Source organism: Mercenaria mercenaria, chromosome 15, assembly GCF_021730395.1.
Source record: "Mercenaria mercenaria strain notata chromosome 15, MADL_Memer_1, whole genome shotgun sequence".
In the NCBI taxonomy this organism is placed as follows: Eukaryota; Metazoa; Mollusca; class Bivalvia; order Venerida; family Veneridae; genus Mercenaria; species Mercenaria mercenaria.
Window position 1 is genome coordinate 49,338,551 of NC_069375.1, and position 18,920 is coordinate 49,357,470.

General features: G+C 34.8%; 1 protein-coding gene across 8 annotated transcripts in view; it reads right to left on the reverse strand.

Moving 5' to 3' along the window:
* LOC123554100 (hemicentin-1-like) overlaps nucleotides 1–18,920 on the reverse strand; it is a 99,873-nt gene that overhangs the window by 37,287 nt on the left and 43,666 nt on the right. For all 8 annotated transcript variants that reach the window (XM_053525241.1, XM_053525238.1, XM_053525242.1 and 5 more), the window contains 5 exons: nucleotides 17,248–17,417; nucleotides 14,319–14,480; nucleotides 12,457–12,579; nucleotides 822–976; nucleotides 240–378 (listed from right to left, as the gene is read on the reverse strand). In XM_053525241.1, coding sequence (XP_053381216.1) covers nucleotides 240–378; nucleotides 822–976; nucleotides 12,457–12,579; nucleotides 14,319–14,480; nucleotides 17,248–17,417 — 749 coding nt within the window. The remainder of the gene's footprint in view (nucleotides 1–239; nucleotides 379–821; nucleotides 977–12,456; nucleotides 12,580–14,318; nucleotides 14,481–17,247; nucleotides 17,418–18,920) is intronic.

Consider the following 18,920-nt stretch of genomic DNA (forward strand, 5'->3'; position numbering starts at 1 on the left):
AAATCAATCCCAGCCTTTGTCTTGATATAAGCTACATACATACCACGTTTTATTCAAATATCTTTACCGAAACAAAAGTTATTGACCGGAAACACCAGTTTGACGCCGCCGCCCATCCGCCCGCCCGACCAACGACATACCCCAATCTAACAACTCAGGTTTTCATTGAAAACCTGGTTAAAAATTACAGGATATCAGAAAGTTTACCATCTTCAACAAATTTTTATATTTTGTTTCACCTGTAACAGTAAGCAATGCAGACTGTGATATGTCCCCGAACGAGTTTCCAACTGTACATGTATAGAATGCCTCATCTTCTTCTGTCACATCATTGATAATGAATGTACCATTTTCATACACCATGTACTTGTCTGAGTTCTGAAATCATTATTTATGTTAATTTAAAATGAGATTAATGTCGGAAAATAGTAAGGGAGTCACTTGTTCTGTGCATGTATTGACAGAGTGAGTTACTTTCCCTCTGCCTTCATTGACAGTCTTGCTTTTTGTCATTATTTCCAATAGTTTTTTCAAACATAAACCGATTCATTACTATCAGTATTTAAATCAGTTGACAGCTAGTCTACTCTACTGTTCCAAGAATTATATATACTGGTATAAACAAGAAATCAAACATGATGTATGAACATCAAGAAAATGTTGTTTTCTTTGGAATTTATATTGTTTACAAGTTTCTTACCCATTCCTCCATTCCGTGACTGCACTACAAAGTTCCTAACCCATGCCCCCTCTTCCCTACCCCACTTCTCCCACCCCCAACAAAAAAATAATTTACTTTCAATAAATTGTTGGTTACAAACCTCTATTTTATTACTGATGACATCACCATTACTTGTATGATGGACAAACCATGTGAACTCTGGTTCTGGGTTGCCATGGAAATAACAGACAAATGTTGCTTGGAAACCAAGTGGAACAGACACTGACTTCAGAGAAGAGAGAAATACTGGCTGACCTATAAAATACAGCATAAAAGAGAACTGTTTCACTATACCTAATGTGCTTAAAAATCAATAAATACAGTAATGAAGATAAATTCTAATTACAGCCACTTTTAAATAACCTTATTTTATTACCCGAAATTATAACCAGAAGACAAGTAACATTCACATTTTTACATGTTTATTTGTACATTTCAGATATGAATACAGTCACATATTTCAATTACCGGTGCGTAAGATACTGTAAACAGTGCTAATTCAACCTATGAAATATTCCTTTCAATATAAAAGTTATTATCAATATTTTGGCAGAGTATGGCCACTCCAATGAAAGCTATTTGAAAAACCAGTCGACCGGGAGGAAACCAGACGTACTCGTAAAGCACCACGTCATTGCTCCACGTTACCTGTAGAGCAACAAGCAGCGCCACACGGACGCAAGGGATACCACAGTACACCACAGTAAATTAAACATCCCCCAAAACTCGACGTTACCTGCAAAGCAATGAGGAATATTTAGCGGACCAACGGAGCAAGGCAACGTACTGTGGTTCTAAGCAACGAGCAAGGCTACAGTACACAACAATATTTAGCGGACCAACGGAGCAAGGCAACGTACTGTAATTCTAAGCAACGAGCAAGGCTACAGTACACCACAATATTTAGCGGAGCAAGGCAACGTACTGTACTTCTAAGCAAGGCAAATACTATAATGAGCAAGGCTACAGTACACCACAGTAAATTAAATATTCCCCATAACTCGACGTTACCTGCAAAGTAATGAGGAACATTTAGCGGACCAATGGAGCAAGGCAACGTACTGTAATTCTAAGCGAGGCAAATACTATATGATGAGCAAGGCTATGACATCAGCAAGGCTATGATACATTTAAGCAAGGCTAGTCAGATATTGCCAAGGCACTAGAGCAATACCTTTAATATACACCGTAACATCCGTACCATCAAAACGTCCCAAAGCACGCCCGATCGCCCCCACGGTCGACAGAATTTTTCCAGGCCCTTACAATTAGGAGTGACATAAAAATAATTGTATATAAATATGGAAATGATTAACTGGAATTTTAGTAATAAAAATTATACATGTATTAATTCTAAATTGTCCTTTTGATTTCTCATAAAGCAACAGTCCGGAAGAATGATAATATCCTTTTAGATTTGTCTGTTTCACAAATTGTTTGTAGCCCAGGAATCCGTTCAATTAATGTCTGTGGAAAGTACCTGGAGTCTGATCACTTCCGGAGTTGGCACCCAATGGCAGCATATTATCTGCAACATAAATACTTCACAAAACGGTCAGATTGTCAAAACAGGATTAAAGATACAAAATATAATGAATTGTAGTATACAACAATTTTTATTATTATTATTATTATTATTATTATTATTATTACTGGGGTGTGGCGGGTGGGCAATTTAACATCGATCTGAAGCGCTAGCCAGTACACCTTTAGTTCAACTGAGAAGATTGCACGTGCTCTCGATTTAATATAACGCTCGAGTGGTTCCCTGACGAATAGGCGTTTATCATTAATCTGTTATGTTTAGACAAGGAACTAGAAAACTGGATTACTTGACAACGACGATAGTTTATAGCTAACACACCTAGCAACGAGATAGCTATTAATTTCGGGAAAAAATAAATGTAATTATTTTTAGGCAAAATAATTTTTTATTATTTTATTACCCGAAATTATAACCAGAAGACAAGTAACATTCACATTTTTACATGTTTATTTGTACATTTCAGATATGAATACAGTCACATATTTCAATTACCGGTGCGTAAGATACTGTAAACAGTGCTAATTTAACCTATGAAATATTCCTTTCAATATAAAAGTTATTATCAATATGTTGGCAGAGTATGGCCACTCCAATGAAAGCTATTTGAAAAACCAGTCGACCGGGAGGAAACCAGACGTACTCGTAAAGCACCACGTCATTGCTCCACGTTACCTGTAGAGCAACAAGCAGCGCCACACGGACGCAAGGGATACCACAGAAACACCACAGTAAATTAAACATCCCCCAAAACTCGACGTTACCTGCAAAGCAATGAGGAATATTTAGCGGACCAACGGAGCAAGGCAACGTACTGTGGTTCTAAGCAACGAGCAAGGCTACAGTACACAACAATATTTAGCGGACCAACGGAGCAAGGCAACGTACTGTAATTCTAAGCAACGAGCAAGGCTACAGTACACCACAATATTTAGCGGAGCAAGGCAACGTACTGTACTTCTAAGCAAGGCAAATACTATAATGAGCAAGGCTACAGTACACCACAGTAAATTAAATATTCCCCATAACTCGACGTTACCTGCAAAGTAATGAGGAACATTTAGCGGACCAATGGAGCAAGGCAACGTACTGTAATTCTAAGCGAGGCAAATACTATATGATGAGCAAGGCTATGACATCAGCAAGGCTATGATACATTTAAGCAAGGCTAGTCAGATATTGCCAAGGCACTAGAGCAATACCTTTAATATACACCGTAACATCCGTACCATCAAAACGTCCCAAAGCACGCCCGATCGCCCCCACGGTCGACAGAATTTTTCCAGGCCACAATAAATTTGCCAAAATTTATCCCCCAAAAATTCTGTGCAACGATTTCTTAAATTCTAAAAAAAAATACTATCTCAGCTGTACAACAATTATATTTGTTCTTTAAAACCAAACGGTTTCATCCATATAACTATAACATAATCGGATAGGCTATTTGAAAGACAAGTAGAGCAAATCCCGCCAACATCACGTGGTCACGTTTTGCCAATGTATGAAACAAGGAGCAGAAGGATTATCGTCTTGAGTGATTCGGATCATTTGTTCATCATCATGATGATAATCTATAGTTTTATCTTTGAAAGAAATAACTAACTTAAATGCTTACCTAAAATATATTTGTTTGGATACACGTTTTATCTTAAGATTTATGTCCTAATGTAATTCAATTAAAATTCAATTCCAACCATGTTGATATGTACCCCTTCAAGGCTATACATCAATATCCAGAAAGACCATTATCCCTTTTATCCGCAAGCATTATCCCTTTTATCCACAAACATTATGTTGTTTCTGCATTTTGGTTAGCTTTTCAATGAGTTTACCAGGCCTCAATCGGGTCGGGTATGACAACACAATCCAATACACTACGGTACCAGTTTAAACATAGTGTAGATCAACTTGATACTAATTAAAACGACTGCATGTTTATACATTGTATTATCGTTCTCATGCATCGTTGAACTCAAGAAGATTGTCAATGAAAAAAGTTAAGTGCATACTGAAATGTTTTGTACAAAATGTTTTCTGTATTGAAACGTTTTAATGAAGAAAATCAGAATTATCAAACATTTTATCGTTTAAGTTACCGTGTGGGATTTATACATCAAGGCATGTCTGCACTATTAATTTATAATAATACTGCGGTAAAATACCGAAGCTAGCGGGTGGGTCACACATCCCTAAAAATTGTCGTGCAGTTATACATGTATTTATAAATGAATAGATCTGCTGCGGAACTAGGTCGATATACTTATCAATAACGCGTTAAAGTAGTACTTCTGTCGAATCGTATATTAAAAGAAAACCATACTTTACTATGAAGACCCTGAATAATCGACTTTTCCAATAATGTTTCGCTATCGCTTTCTACTTATAAATACGTAATCGTTCTATAAATAGATTGCGCTATACAGCATGAAATATGTCTAGATATTCAACTTACACGAAAACGCAATTTCAACCTTATTTTGTAAATCTAATACATAATGACGTTAACATTATCTGTCTTCAGTAAATAATTTCGGCTTGGTTTGTCAAAGAAATTTTTTACTTAAATATTAAAAATCCGACTTTAATAATTTATATAACAAACCAACACTGATTTATGAAATCCCGGTTCCGGGCTAAGGTCAAAAAACTACAGAATTTCGTTAACATGAAAAGTGCTACATGAGCTATTCGAAGAGAATTCACTTACTGGAACAGGAGAAAAATTCAGACAACCAAAAAATTTTCATTCATACATAACGTAACAAACGACTGGTAGTTTGTTACAGATTTCAACCAAATCCCATGATAACCAGCTCTGAAGTTTTGCTCACTACACATACATATTCCAATGATAAAATCATCAGTCAAGAGTGTTGTAATACAGTATGATGACTTCCAAAATTTTAAGAACCATTAATATGATCTGTGATATTGGATTCGGCTAAATATTGGCAGTATATCTTAACGCTACATATTTACAACTATGATGACTTAATCTTATATTAGTTAGCTTCTAACACCAAACAAAAACGTGACACTATATGATAGGAAACCAAGTGCAAAACAGTTCTATCTATTGTTATTTGCAATGTCACGCCATTTTAAAATGTCATGTTAACTGACACCAGTGCCCTTAGAAATAAATACGAACAGCTCTAACTAAATACTATTAAGAATTAATGACAACCTATAAAATATCATAGGAAAGCTAGCCACATATACATGTATAAATTCAATTGATTTCTCTTTAGTTTTATAAGTTTAGAATGGTGTAAAAAAAAAATTATAATTTTGAGGCCGCAACTTGAATTAACAAAGTTTCCGTGATATCTTATTTGACTCTGGTAACAATAGAATCTATAATAATACAATAGAATCCGGTTCTGTATGGAAAATAACAAAATATCTATTGTTTTTCAGCCTCTAAATTGACAGACACCACGATTCTGACCCCGTTTCTTCGAAAAATTCAAGTAACAATGTGTTTCGGGAAACGTAACAATCGTTTCAAATTTAATGTACGGAAAGTTGAGCTTCAACGAAACAGAATTTCCTCACAAAATTAACAAACGTAGTAGTGCAACAATTAACAATCCTGAACACCAAACAAAGAACAAACTGCCCAACTAATATTGTTTAAAAACGTTTGAATCTTATTTTCATAATAGACCACTCGATTTTTTTTTTTTTTTTTTGTAAAACGTTTGCGAGCATTTAGCCTAAAATAACAGTGGACGAGTTACATAAAATTTATCAACAACATGCCTCACTCTATTTCAAAGATGCACTACAAAGTAACGGTACTCTTTGTAATCTGTGATGACAACTCTACATGATTTGCATGAAAAATACATGAGGCACACAAGAATTTAGTTCAAAATTGACAGTGACATATTAAGCGAAGACAATGTGCATTGCATGAATTAATGTAGCGATATATATGTACGTCGGTGTGTTTAGTTAAATTTCAATCATATTTTGTTTCCCAGCATAAGAAAATTATTCCTCTATACTTGACAAACTATGCTGAAAAGAGATTTGATAAATAAGTCTTCAGATAATGTTGCGAAAACACATTTATCAAAGGAAGGGCCTAAATTACCCACCTGACATGTATATTATACCTGTATTATGCAACCTAGCAAGTTCAACATCTTTATTTATTTTGGATTAAATATTGTGGATCTTAAATTTTCGGTTCTATGGATGCACGTGTTCCCGTGCAGTGTATTTGAAGATCATTACCGAAACCAATCGGAAGAAAATGTAAGTACATCTAAGTCTAATATTGAACCAGTGAATTTGTTAGTGATATTTGTTTATGATATCGAAAGAGTTAAATGACCTAACCTGATCCAACGTTAACAGGTGCTGATGCCTGCGTTTACATGCCGACAGATTCTCCTGGTCATGTAAAACTTATCGCAAAGTGAGGGTCGTAATTAATAGTGTTTGAGAAAACCTACTTAAATATCTTACAGTTGCGTCCTTGTATAAATATTTTTCCTTACAATCTTTCTGGTTTCCATAACCCATCCGATCTTAATCTGTATACTATACCCTTGCAATACTAAACTATTCGACGGTCCCATAAAGGGGACGTTAACGTAAAACACTCCGAAAATTTGCTATTTAAATTGCGGGAAGTAAATGAGCACAACAGTGTCACTGTCTTATGAAATGTGACGTCACCGATGTTACTATTTACTTTGCGAGCACCTTACGAGTAATAAAACGGAAATGCCCTATGTGAATCTCGTGTATTGAAAGTACCACTGCCTGTCGGCATCAAGAAACTATTACGACAGTTGACTGAACTAGCAACATTATTGCATTGGTTCGAATCTGTAAAATTATGAGAAATAGGGTCGCCACACCCCGTATTAAGTTTACAGTTAATACAATACACAATACATAATCGGTGCATAGATGTTAACGGGAAGACATTAACTGTGTATAACTATTTACTGACGTAAGTACTGTCATTACCAAACTGCAGAATTAATTGCGACTACTTCCAAATTTGTTCGAAATCAATAACAAACCTACCGGCATTTTGTCTGATGCCTGGAATTTCTGGCAAATCCGCCGTCTAGTTCGCCTTTCATTTCCTTCCCTTCATAATCATCTCGACAGGCTGGCTTGCCTCTACCTTTCAGGCGTGCTCTGCATCGACCACGTGGCATGGCTATTCAATTTAACATCGATCTGAAGCGCTAGCCAGTACACCTTTAGTTCAACTGAGAAGATTGCACGTGCTCTCGATTTAATATAACGCTCGAGTGGTTCCCTGACGAATAGGCGTTTATCATTAATCTGTTATGTTTAGACAAGGAACTAGAAAACTGGATTACTTGACAACGACGATAGTTTATAGCTAACACACCTAGCAACGAGATAGCTATAAATTTCGGGAAAAAATAAATGTAATTATTTTTAGGCAAAATAATTTTTTATTATTAAACATTTGCTTTCACAATGGCCCTGTAACAAATGCAAAGTCTTTCATATTTGCCTAAGAGCCTCTACAAAAGATAAAAGATCATTTACCAAGTCATTGTGAAAACATGATCATGCTTATTAAAAGATTTATAACATCATCATTTTTAAAAGTCTAAAACCAAAATTGTGTCAATAAAATAATATCACTGCCTGAGAATCTTATGCACCACACGTAAAACAAACAACTGTATTAGCCTGGGCATTTTGAAAAAAAATATTGCACATGACAGTAGAATAATGCAAGGCTGGAATGACAATAACAGGGCCTACTGTAAAGTCATTTAATTTCGAAAAAAATGCCACTCTATTGGTATTTAAATTTGTGAATTTTGATCTCTGTAAAAAAAAACATGAATCTTTTATTTCACAGTTTTTATTGTAATCATGTTATAATCTATCATTAAGACTCAGTGTATTAGAGGATGCTGATCTGACACCCCTCAAGGGCCACAACCACATTACCTCCAAGACATAAGAACTGTTTTTTTTCCCTGCAAGCAGTTTGGGATTGACTAGTTTATTCACAGTTGAGCTAAAATGAGTGTATTGTGTCGTATCTAAGGATGATGTATTTTAAATAAGTCATATTAATCAAATGAAGTAAAAAGTTTTTAGTTATGTTACTGTATGACTAACTGATGAGACTAGTATAGTACATTACTGGTGGCTTAGAGCAATCATTTATTTTAATTACAACATTACTAACACAATGACTAACACAGTTATGTTAAGGTATGTAGTTTTTTTTAAAGATCCATGTGGTTACTAGAAAATACTAATTGTATGCAAAAATGATGTTCTGTGCAGAGCATCCAATGTTTTGTGTAAAACAATTCCTAAGTTTGCAGAAAATATTAATATTGTTCAGATCAAAGCATATTCAACATAGAAGACCCTGCTCAAAACATTTTACATAAACTTTACACAGATAATTACATGTAAAACCAGTCTCTTTATAAAGAGGCAATTATATTTGTACTAAGAAACATTTGGACAGGAAATTTGTTTGAAACAGTGAAAAGACATATTTCAACAGTTCTTCAGTTAATGGTGGTCAATCTTAATTATATAAAACAGTCCAAGATTATTTCTATAAAATTTGTAATTACCCCCCCCCCCCCCCCCCCCCCCCACTTTAATTTGAAAGTACATATATGTAAAAAGCCGAGTATCTCTTAAATTTTAATATACTTTCTAGTTTTACCATTTTCTATTTGACAGGTATCAAGGTGTTTGAACCAAATATAAAGAAATATTGTGCAACCAAGATAAACAAGAGCTGTCGGATGACAGCGCGCTCGACTATTCGAAGAATTGATTGAAGAATTGGGTCAAAATATTTCCATAGATTTTCAGACTAAACAAAAAAATGGATTAAACAAAAAATGTTCCTTTATTTGTGGATTTCGATTAGTCTTGCACTAAATGGCAATGTGTGACCATGATGGCAAATATGTTAAGTTATATGTTAGGCAAAACATGGATTTATATGAAAAATTTAACTAATTTCCAAGTTCAAAAAGGGCCATAATTCAGTCAAAATAGTTGACAGAGTTATGTACTCTTGCCTACAGATGGAAATCATGTTGATAAACTAGTGTTAAAAGTTTCAAAGCCACAGTTCAAATAGTTTTGACAAAATGCTGACTTGTAAAAAAACTGAACAAATTTGAAAGTCCAAAAAGGGCCATAATTCAGTCAAAATAGTTGTCAGAGTTATGTACTCTTGCCTAGAGATGGAAATCATAATGATAAACAAGTGTTTAAAGTTTAAAAGACATATGTCAAATAGTCTTGACAAAACATGGACATATACAAAACAGAACCAGTTTCCAAGTTCAAAAAGGGCCATAATTCAGCCAAAAAAGACGAGAGAGTTACATACTCTTGCCTATTGATAGAGACTATTATACTGAAATTGATATAAAAGTTTCAAAGCCATATGTCAAACACTTTACACAAAATATAAACTGGTACGAAAAACTTAACCAAGATTTCTAAGTCAAAAGGGGCCATAATTCAGTCAAAATGCTTGATGGAGTTATGTACTCTTGCCTACAACTGGATATTGTGATGGTAAACAAGAGTTGAAAGTTTCAAAGCTTTATCTCAAAAGACTTTGTCAAAATGTGGACTGGTACGAAAAACTTAACCAAGATTTCTAAGTCAAAAAGGGGCCATAATTCAACCAAAATGCTTGATGGAGTTATGTACTCTTGCCTACAACTGGACATGGTGATTGTAAACAAGTGTTGAAAGTTTCAAAGCTTTATCTCAAAAGACTTTGTCAAAATATGAACTGGTACGAAAAACTTAACCAACATTTCTAAGTCAAAAGGGGCCATAATTCAGACAAAATGCTTGACAGAGTTCTGTACTCTTGCCTATAACTGGACATGGTGATGGTAAACAAGTGTTGAAAGTTTCAAAGCTTTATCTTAAAAGACTTTGTCAAAATATGAACTGATACGAAAAACTTAACCAAGATTTCTAAGTCAAAAGGGGCCATAATTCAGTCAAAATGCTTGACAGAGTTATGTACTCTTGCCTATAACTGGACATGGTGATGGTAAACAAGTGTTGAAAGTTTCAAAACTTTATCTCAAAAGACTTTGTCAAAATGTGGACTGGTACAAAAAACTTAACCAGGGTGTGACGCCGACTCCGACGCCGACACCGATGCCGACGCCGTGGTGAGTAGGATAGCTCTACTTATTCTTCGAATAGTCGAGCTAATAAAATAAGGTAATGATATTTTAAACAAGAGGACCATGATGGTCCTGAATCGCTCACCTGTCCCCACATGACCCAGTTTTGAACTGAGTATGACGTTGTTTTTTCTATTATTTGACATAGTGATCTAGTTTTTGAGCTCATGTGACCCAGTTTTGAACTTGACCTAGATATCATCAAGATAAAAACTCTGACCAATTTTCATGAAGATCCATTGAAAAATATGGCCTCTAGAGAGGTCACAAGGTTTTTCTATCATTTGACCTAATGACCTAGTTTTTGAAGGCACGTGACCCACTTTTGAACTGGACCTAGATATCATCAAGGTGAACATTCTGACCAATTTTCATGAAGATCTCATGAAAAATATGGCCTCTAGAGAGGTCACAAAGTGTTTCTATTTTTAGACCTACTGACCTAGTTTTTGATCGCACGTGACCCAGTTTCTAATTTTATCTAGATATCATCAAGGTGAACATTCAGACCAATTTTCATGAAGTTCCATTGAAAAATATGGCCTCTAGAGAGGTCAAAAGATTTTTTCTAATTTTAGACCTACTGACCTAATTTTTAACCGCAGTAGACCCAGTTTTGAATTTTATCAAGATGAACATTCAGACCAACTTTCATACAGATCCCATGAAAAATATGGCCTCTAGAGAGGTCACAAGGTTTTTTTTAATTATCTGAACTAATGACCTAGTTTTTGAAGGCACGTGACCTAGTTTCAAACTCGACCTAGATATCATCAAGGTGAACATTCTGACCAATTTTCATGAAGATCCATTCAGGAGTATGGCCTCTAGAGAGGTCACAAGGTTCTTCTACTTTAGACCTACTGACCTAGTTTTTGACCGCAGTTGACCCAGTTTCGAACCTGACCTAGATATCATCAAGACGAACATTCAGACCAATTTTCATACAGATCCCATGAAAAATATGGCCTCTAGAGAGGTCACCAGGTTTTTTTATTATTTGACATAGTGACCTAGTTTTTGATGGCAGGTGACCCAGTTTTGAACTTGACCTAGATATCATCAAGATGAACATTCTGACCAATTTTCATGAAGATCCATTGAAAAATATGGCCTCTAGAGAGGTCACAAGGTTTTTCTATTTTTAGACCTACTGACCTAGTTTTTGACCACACGTGACCCAGTTTAAAACCTGACCTAGATATCGTCAAGATGAACATTCTGACCAACTTTCATAAAGATCCCATGAAAAATGTGACCTCTAGAGTGGTCACAAGCAAAAGTTTACGCACGCACAGACGGATGCACGGACGACGGACGCTGCGAGATCACAAAGCTCACCTTGTAGGTGAGCTAAAAACTTGCATCTTAAATCAATTCCAGCTAAATATACAGCTGACAATGGAAATCTTAAATAAATACTAATTAAATGATTTCACAGTTAACATTTCCTGCTCCCAAAGATGGAACTTACAAATTTTAAATTGAAAGATTTTTGTTCCACCTAAATTTTGCACTAAGCTAACTAGGTAAGTTGTTACAAATGTGATCCAGATCCTTGACTTTTGTGTACAAAATCAGATCAAGAAATAGTAACAGATGATACATAGTTGCTATAATGTACACAGACTTCAAATGTACCTGAAAAGTTAAGTCCTATAGCAGTCAAAGACACAGTGGTTAGCAGTTTAAACTTCAATACCAGCAATACCGTCTGATTCCAAATTGGGGCCGATGTCCAAACTAGTGTACAGTGTTGGGTGATTAGTTAAATCACTGTTTCCAGCAGTATCTGCCTTGACTGGATGCAAGAGAGGTAAATATAACGCCTGCCATGGGCTTGAATTCCATCCATTCCAGGTTGGGAGTAATCTAATACAGGCTCTAAACAAGAAAACTTTTCCTAACATGGTGCAGTTACCATTTTATGGGTGGCTTATACCATGTCAAGACTTCAGTCTATATCAAGAAGTATCACTTACCTTCAACATCAAGTGCAGCATCGTTGCTGTATCTGTAAACATTTGTAAGAGGATTGGTTCCAATACATTTGTATGTTCCTACATGGTAGTACATCACTGGATACAGTGTCAGTGTACTGGTACCTAGACAAGACAGAAAAACAAACTCTCAAATAAACCAATAGAAAATGAAACAGTGTATTATCTCTTGAGAAAGCCCAACTCCAAAGACTAAATTGGTGTTGTGAGGTAGTTGTTGCTCTATAAAAGTAATTTATGAATATTCTTATTACATGTAGATGGGAAAAGATCATTAATTTTATGCCTTTGTACAAAGGTGTTTGCTACATGGGGTTGTCACAAACTGATGAAAAACTGTATTTCAATATTATGCTAACCACAGTAAAGGAAGTTCTTCAGGGGATGCTGAAATGTGCCATCAGTTGCTGGATACGTTTATCAGATACCTGCATATCAATACCACACCTGAGAAAGCCAAAAGCTTGTCTCTATGTGCAGGTGGTCTTTATATACAGGTAATATAAACTAAAAGTGCATATACTTTGTTGGATTTTTCAAAAATATCTTTTATCAATGGCTGTTTGAATCTTGACTAGAAATGCTGCTAGTTTTCTTAACAAGTACACAAGTACAAATGAAATATTGCCCCATGGCCTTAAACCATCACTTAATTTGCCCTGATGAATTTTCTAATCAAACCCATTCCCAATTATCTCAAAGAACTGTAATGTTTTCGTTTTTATCAGTCCGCTACCTGACAAAAATGTAATCTCACTGAACCTAATCTTAATTAATTCAAGAAACTACCATTTTTTCTGACCACAAGAATTTCAATGCCACAATTTATCATTTAATCATTTTTCATTTTATCTGTATCATGTCATTTATAACTCAAACATGAACTGGCACCTACTCATAGATTAGATTCCAAAACTTCAGATGGTTCTTTGTTTCAGCTTGAGAACTCAAATATTCCTCTGAAAACTCTTTGTGAGTATCTGATAAATTCTTTATGACACTGTTCAACAAAAGCTAGCAAACCAAACAAAGAAGGTAAAATGGTAGGCTTGGTTTATGAAGCAGGAATGGCAATTCATTCTACAATTTTATTCATTATATTGAATATTTCATCATTTATACTGAATATTTTATCATTTATACTGAGTATTTCATCATTTATACTGAATATTTTATCATTTATACTGAGTATTTCATCATTTATACTGAATATTTTATCATTTATACTGAGTATTTCATCACCTTTGACTCATATTATTGTATCTGCTTTCTTTATATATAGTTGAAACATTTAATTTTACGGGCACAAAATTTTGTGGCTTATGCCTAAATGTCTATTTTGTGAGGATATGTCTTTGCAGATTTCAACTTTTGAACATAGAATATATGAGATCTTGTCTTGTTTGTTGGGATCTTAATTCATAGACTGAATCAGCCAAGAAATCCACAAAATATAGTCCCCATGAATATTAATGATTTCACAGTATATGCAGTTACAAGTTTCTAGTTTTTGTAATAACATGCCTCCATCTGTTTTGGTTATGCTTTGTGCTCTTTTAGTCTTAAGAATTGTGGGATGCATATCTTAACATAAGTACATTTATCTGTCCTAAAAACAACTGTCACATTATACACATGGAACAAAGATAGATGGAAAATGACCTAAATAAAATCCTTTCAATTAATGTTTTATTACACAACATCAGAAAATATTTTTCAGTTTTTTGGGTTTTTTAAAAATATTTTATTTATTAGCCCAGTAAATATGTTTTTAATATGGACAAGTCATACAGCATGGACCAGCAATTTATATTCATGTAAGAATATTTTTTACTGTTACTTACCATTAGCCTCTTGGCTTATATCTCCTGATGTTATATTTTCCCCATCTAGAGTCCATCTAATATCTGCTGGTGGTAAACTCTCAATGTAACAAGACAGTACTATATTGTCTCCAAGCAGGGCTTTCTGGGATACTGGCTGTATTGTGAATGTGGGGTTAATATCTGCAAAATAATAGTTAAGGTTATTAACAAGGTCATGGCCAACAACCTTTCATTCTCATTCATCAAAGGTTTGTCAAACAGGAAACCTTGGTAGACCTCTGGTATCTTTATGTAGACTTACAAAGTTTGTTGAGTCTCTAGGTCTCAACAGAGTCAAGAGATAAGGATTTTGTAAGTTTTTTTCAGAAAGTGCTATTTAAGAGGATTTTATGGCAGATATATTTATTTTAAAGGACTCTAACAACTGATGTCAGCCTAACCTATGACTTTTTGTCAACTGATGCATTGCTCTGTACTCAGATAAGCTGTTTTGGTGCCGGACCTTCTTAATATTGGAAACCTCTTGAAAACTGGTAATTTTCTCGGTCCCGATTTTGCTCCCTCTATTTTCCATGTAGACCATACTTCTAAACACCTGAACTTCCAAATTCTGAACACCGAACAATATTCTTCAGGGAAAATTTAATGTACAATTCCACTGTTCACCAATTAGAGGTGTCCATTTATTTTAACACAAATTACAACCTGTCAATCAAAGGATTAAATGACAACTGAAGATATACTGATCTTGCCAAAAGAAACTTTTAGTTGATCAATTGGTTTTATGTTTACATCAAACATCTTCAAGGACTTTTAATTGGTATCATTAAAAGCACGAGTTCGATTAAGAAATTTATTAGCCAGCGTGATATGTTTACTTCTTACAATAATTTGACTTTGTAAATAGTCAAAGTTTCTCAGAATGTGTGCAGCTAACTGACATGTAAAACATTCAAATGGGATAAACTTGACTAAGAAAATAACTGGATAAACAAGGCAGTCTGAAAGACAGCTATATCCCCCGCCGCTGCTGTTATGGATAGTGAAAGGGTTGATGGTATTGAGTGGATGCATTGACATTGTTAAGTATATTTTATAGTCCATGTATGACGACATCAATCTGAAAAAATCCTTCAAGGGGTTTAAGAGATACAAAGCGTACACAAAATGGAAGGCTCAAACCATTAGCCTTAAGTTGTGACCTTGACCTTGAATCTACATGGCTGACTCATGAGTTCTGCATATCGTCCTGACAAGATGATCATTTGCCCCAAGTTTCATGAAAATCCTTCAAGGGGTTTAGGAGATACAGAGCGGACACAAAACGAAAGGCTCAAACCTTTGACCTAGAGTTGTGACCTTGACCTTTCATCAACATGACTGACTCATGAGTTCTGCAATCACCTTGATGAGGCAATCTTTTGACCCAAGTTTTATGAAAATCCTTCAAGGGGCTAAGGAGAAACAGAGTTGACACAAAATGGAAGGCTAAAAAATTTGACCTTGACCTTGAGCCAACATGGCTGACACATGAGTTCTGCTCATCATCTTGATGAAAAGTTTCATGGAAATCCTTCAAGGGGTTTAGGAGATACAGAATGGACAAAAAGTATTACTGACAGAGGGAAGGATGGACATACGGAGACCATTCCTATAACCCCCCACCACTCGTGGCAGGGGATTAATTAATCAGTTATCATTTGCTTCATGTACATGTGCATTGTACTATTTATAAACATTTCTTTATATGCTTGTCAATTGTCATATTTAGAATTTTTCAAATAAATTACAAAATGTTTGTACAATGTAATATTTCTTTGCAAAATGTTCACATTAGGTTACATTTGTTGCTATATGCTTTTCAACATTAGCTACAAAGGTCATCTTTCAAAATCACAAAGAACTGCTTGTGGTATGGAGTTGTACTTGTCCAAACTACTCCATTCTTCCAAATACCGGAAACTCCTGAAAACCAGGTTTTCCTTCCGGTCCTTCGAAAGTTATACTGTATTACTTTTGTGACTATTGTACCATTCCATTGTAGTATTCCAAGCTCCAATATCAGGTTGAACAAATCCCTGTCATTTTTGTTTTAGTAAAAACAAAGGGAGGAAATGTCATTAGGAAAAGAAATTTTGACAATATGCAGCTGCACCTTTGTGGAAAAGTTCAATCAGTTACATTTAGCTTTATCAATGACTGTACTTATTTAGGCAGAATCTGTCATTCTATTTTCAGCCAGTGCTATTATTAGAGATCTAATATATATCAACTGTTCCACAGGGAATTTTGAAAGCACATCTGACAGTGTTTTTCTCCCAGTGTATTATTTTTACAAAATCTGTCTAAAATTGGGCACAAATCATCTAAGGCAGTGGACCTGTGATGGTAAACAGCAATTTTGGTTTGTCTACGCATTCTCCCTGTTTGATTTCGGCATTCTCTGGACGTTATGAAAAGCAGTTTCTTTTACAGCCAAAGGATGTCTAAGGACACATAATCAGACAGAAATAGCCGAAAGCTCATTGTGTTGACCTCATAACATTTCTAATTTTTATCAGCTGTAGTATTAATATCCATTCTATTAGCAAATCAGAAGAAACAGTTAAGACAAAGTTAAAAAAAAAAAATTAAGGAATTTTTTGGATATCAATCAAATGAGCAAAATTTCTGAAAGGTCTGTCTATTGGACTGAAACTGTCTGATGTGCCATTAACAGAGTAATTTAACTGTCAGATACTTCAAACAGAACATCTACATTTACAGGTGACGCTGATCAAAGACAGACAACAATAAACAAAATTAACTAGATTTAATCAAATGCATGGGCTAAAAATAAAAGAAACAGTTTTAAAAAAATAATGAATTGTCAGTAATTGTACAGATGTTTATGACATTTACAGTCCAAACTGACAACATTTAAATCAATGGCGTAATTCAGACTTACATGCAATATCAAGCCGTGCAGTCCTGCTAAACATGATTGTCTCCCCTGCTTTGGCCATGCACATGTATGCCCCAACATCATCGTAGGTCACTTTCTGAATCAGTAAGGATCCATTACCATAGATTATCAGGTTTTCCTGGACAGGTAGGGAGGCACTATTGAATGTCCAGCTGTAAGAATGGTATATGTAAGTATATTTTACTAAATCAAAGCTTTTCGTTTGCAGATGGAGTGTATCATATACCCACATATCAAACATAAAATGCATATCTTACAAGAAAAATCCCATACAGTGTAACCTCACATACTTAAAACAAAGAACGTGTTTTAATATCTCTGTGGAAGTTTAATCATCGGATGGGAAGCACTACTGACCTCAGAGGTGGCATTTACAGGGTATTGTACATGTCTATAGGTAAATGTGAATTTCATTAAAGCACTGCAGTGTATTTGAGTCTTCAGTAACATAGATTTTGCCTTTAAACACTACAACCAAACGTAATTATGCTGATAAAGTTTGTTTTACACCAAACAATACTACAAAAAATACAGCTTTTGAAAACTTCCACGGTAAATAATTTTTACAAGCAATAGGTGAACCAGTTGTGTTTTGAATAGATGATATTACACGAGTGTCTTCTTTATACTGAATTTATTAAACGAGTTGAATAAAATAATAAAATGCGGGGCTCTGCCGAGCATTTTATCAATTTTATTCAACAAGTTTAATAAATTCAACGTGGAATGTCACAAATGTAATATTCTTTTTATCACATGTAAGCTTTTCAAGCCGAAACATAAAAAAAAAACTTCTTCCTTTTACTATAATAATCAAATCAATTTTGACCAACATCAATACTTTAAACAATGTCCATGTTAAATCTTTATTACACTAGTGTATTAACAAATTTTTATAATGGCTTTATTTCACTCCCACTACGTCAAACATGTGGTAAATACCTTTAAAAACCCTGCTTTTGGAAGCTTCTGAATATCTTTTGTCATTTTAAAAATAAATCTGTGAACCAACTGTTTTTAACAATAAATCTGTGAACCAACTGCTTTTTCGAAACCTTTACAATATTTCTAATTCATTCTTTTTCTGACACTCTTAATATTATTGATTTGTAGCAACATGTGGTGACAGACAAGGAAAGTTAATTACACCTCTACATTGTGTCATGTAACATAGTATTTCTCTGGTCGCTATCAATTACTAAGGTTGAATTTCATATATCATGAATTATTAAGCAGCTTCTAAAGAACATTATCTTTGTATATCAACTAATGAACCCATGTTCCTCTATCAAAATGTTCTTTAGTGTTACTACTTACACCTTGTACCCTAAATTTTCACCTTTGAAAGTAAACAATCTTTTGCCTACAGTCAAACCTGTATTTAGCTACCAACCAAGGGAATGATACAGTGTGGTTGGCTGCTTAAGTCAGGTTGAAATTCGAACAAAAATTCAAATTAGGAAGTAAGCTGCCCGGCAGCGGGAAAGGGCAGCTTAATACTGGTGACTGTGAAGGAAGTTCAAATGTATATACAACTACAACTGAGGTGAAGCACTTATACTTGCTGACCGGCTGGTCAACGTGTTACAGAAAACATCATCTGCAACTGTGGATCAAACTCACAATCTAAATACTTCTTATAGCCAAGAACACAA